The 616-nt window shown below is 46.1% G+C and overlaps 1 protein-coding gene across 1 annotated transcript; it reads left to right on the forward strand.

Annotated features, from left to right (window-relative positions):
- Nucleotides 1–342: 342 nt before the first annotated feature.
- Nucleotides 343–600, forward strand: LOC104990758 (60S ribosomal protein L39). Its single transcript, XM_010843107.1, has one exon. The coding sequence runs from the start codon at nt 393–395 to the stop codon at nt 546–548; it is 156 nt and encodes a 51-aa protein (XP_010841409.1). The 5' UTR covers nt 343–392; the 3' UTR covers nt 549–600.
- Nucleotides 601–616: the final 16 nt, after the last annotated feature.

Here is a 616-nt window from a genome sequence, read left to right on the forward strand (position 1 = left end):
GTCGTCCCCTTCCTCCTCCTGCCCCCAATCCCTCCCAGCATCAGAATCTTTCCAATGAGTCAACTCTTCGCATGAGGTGGCCAAAGTACTGGAGTTCAGCTTAGCATCATTCCTCCAAAGAATCCCAGGGCTGTCCCTTCAGAATGGACTGGTTGGATCTCCTTGCAGTCCAAGGGACTCTCAAGAGTCTTCTCCAACACCACAGTTCAAAAGCATCAATTCTTTGGCACTCACCCTTAGCTTAAACCTTCCCCAATTTTGCTGTTTGGGGAGACACTGCTTTGGGAAAAATGCCTGGTGTTCTCCTTACTTGCTGCAAGTAATCATCAAACATTCCTTCTCCTCTTTTCTCTTCTCCGCCATCCTATGTGCGGTTGAGTTCTTTCCTCACCATGTCTTCTCACAAGACTTTCAGGATCAAGCGATTCCTGGCCAAGAAACAAAAGCAGAATCGTCCCATTCCTCAATGGATTCGAATGAAAACTGGCAATAAAATCAGGTACAACTCCAAGAGAAGACATTGGAGAAGAACCAAGCTGGGTCTATAAGAAGCAAGCTGGGTCTATGAGAAGTGGTCTTAACATGTGTGGCACACATGTTAAGACCACTTTTTTAA

The sequence above is a fragment of the Bison bison genome, unplaced genomic scaffold, assembly GCF_000754665.1.
Source record: "Bison bison bison isolate TAMUID 2011002044 unplaced genomic scaffold, Bison_UMD1.0 scf7180017484216, whole genome shotgun sequence".
Taxonomy (NCBI): Eukaryota; Metazoa; Chordata; class Mammalia; order Artiodactyla; family Bovidae; genus Bison; species Bison bison.

What these genes read in the sequence shown, in the direction of transcription:
- LOC104990758 (XM_010843107.1), top strand. Translation starts at nt 393, where the DNA reads ATGTCTTCTCACAAGACTTTCAGGATCAAGCGATTCCTGGCCAAGAAA.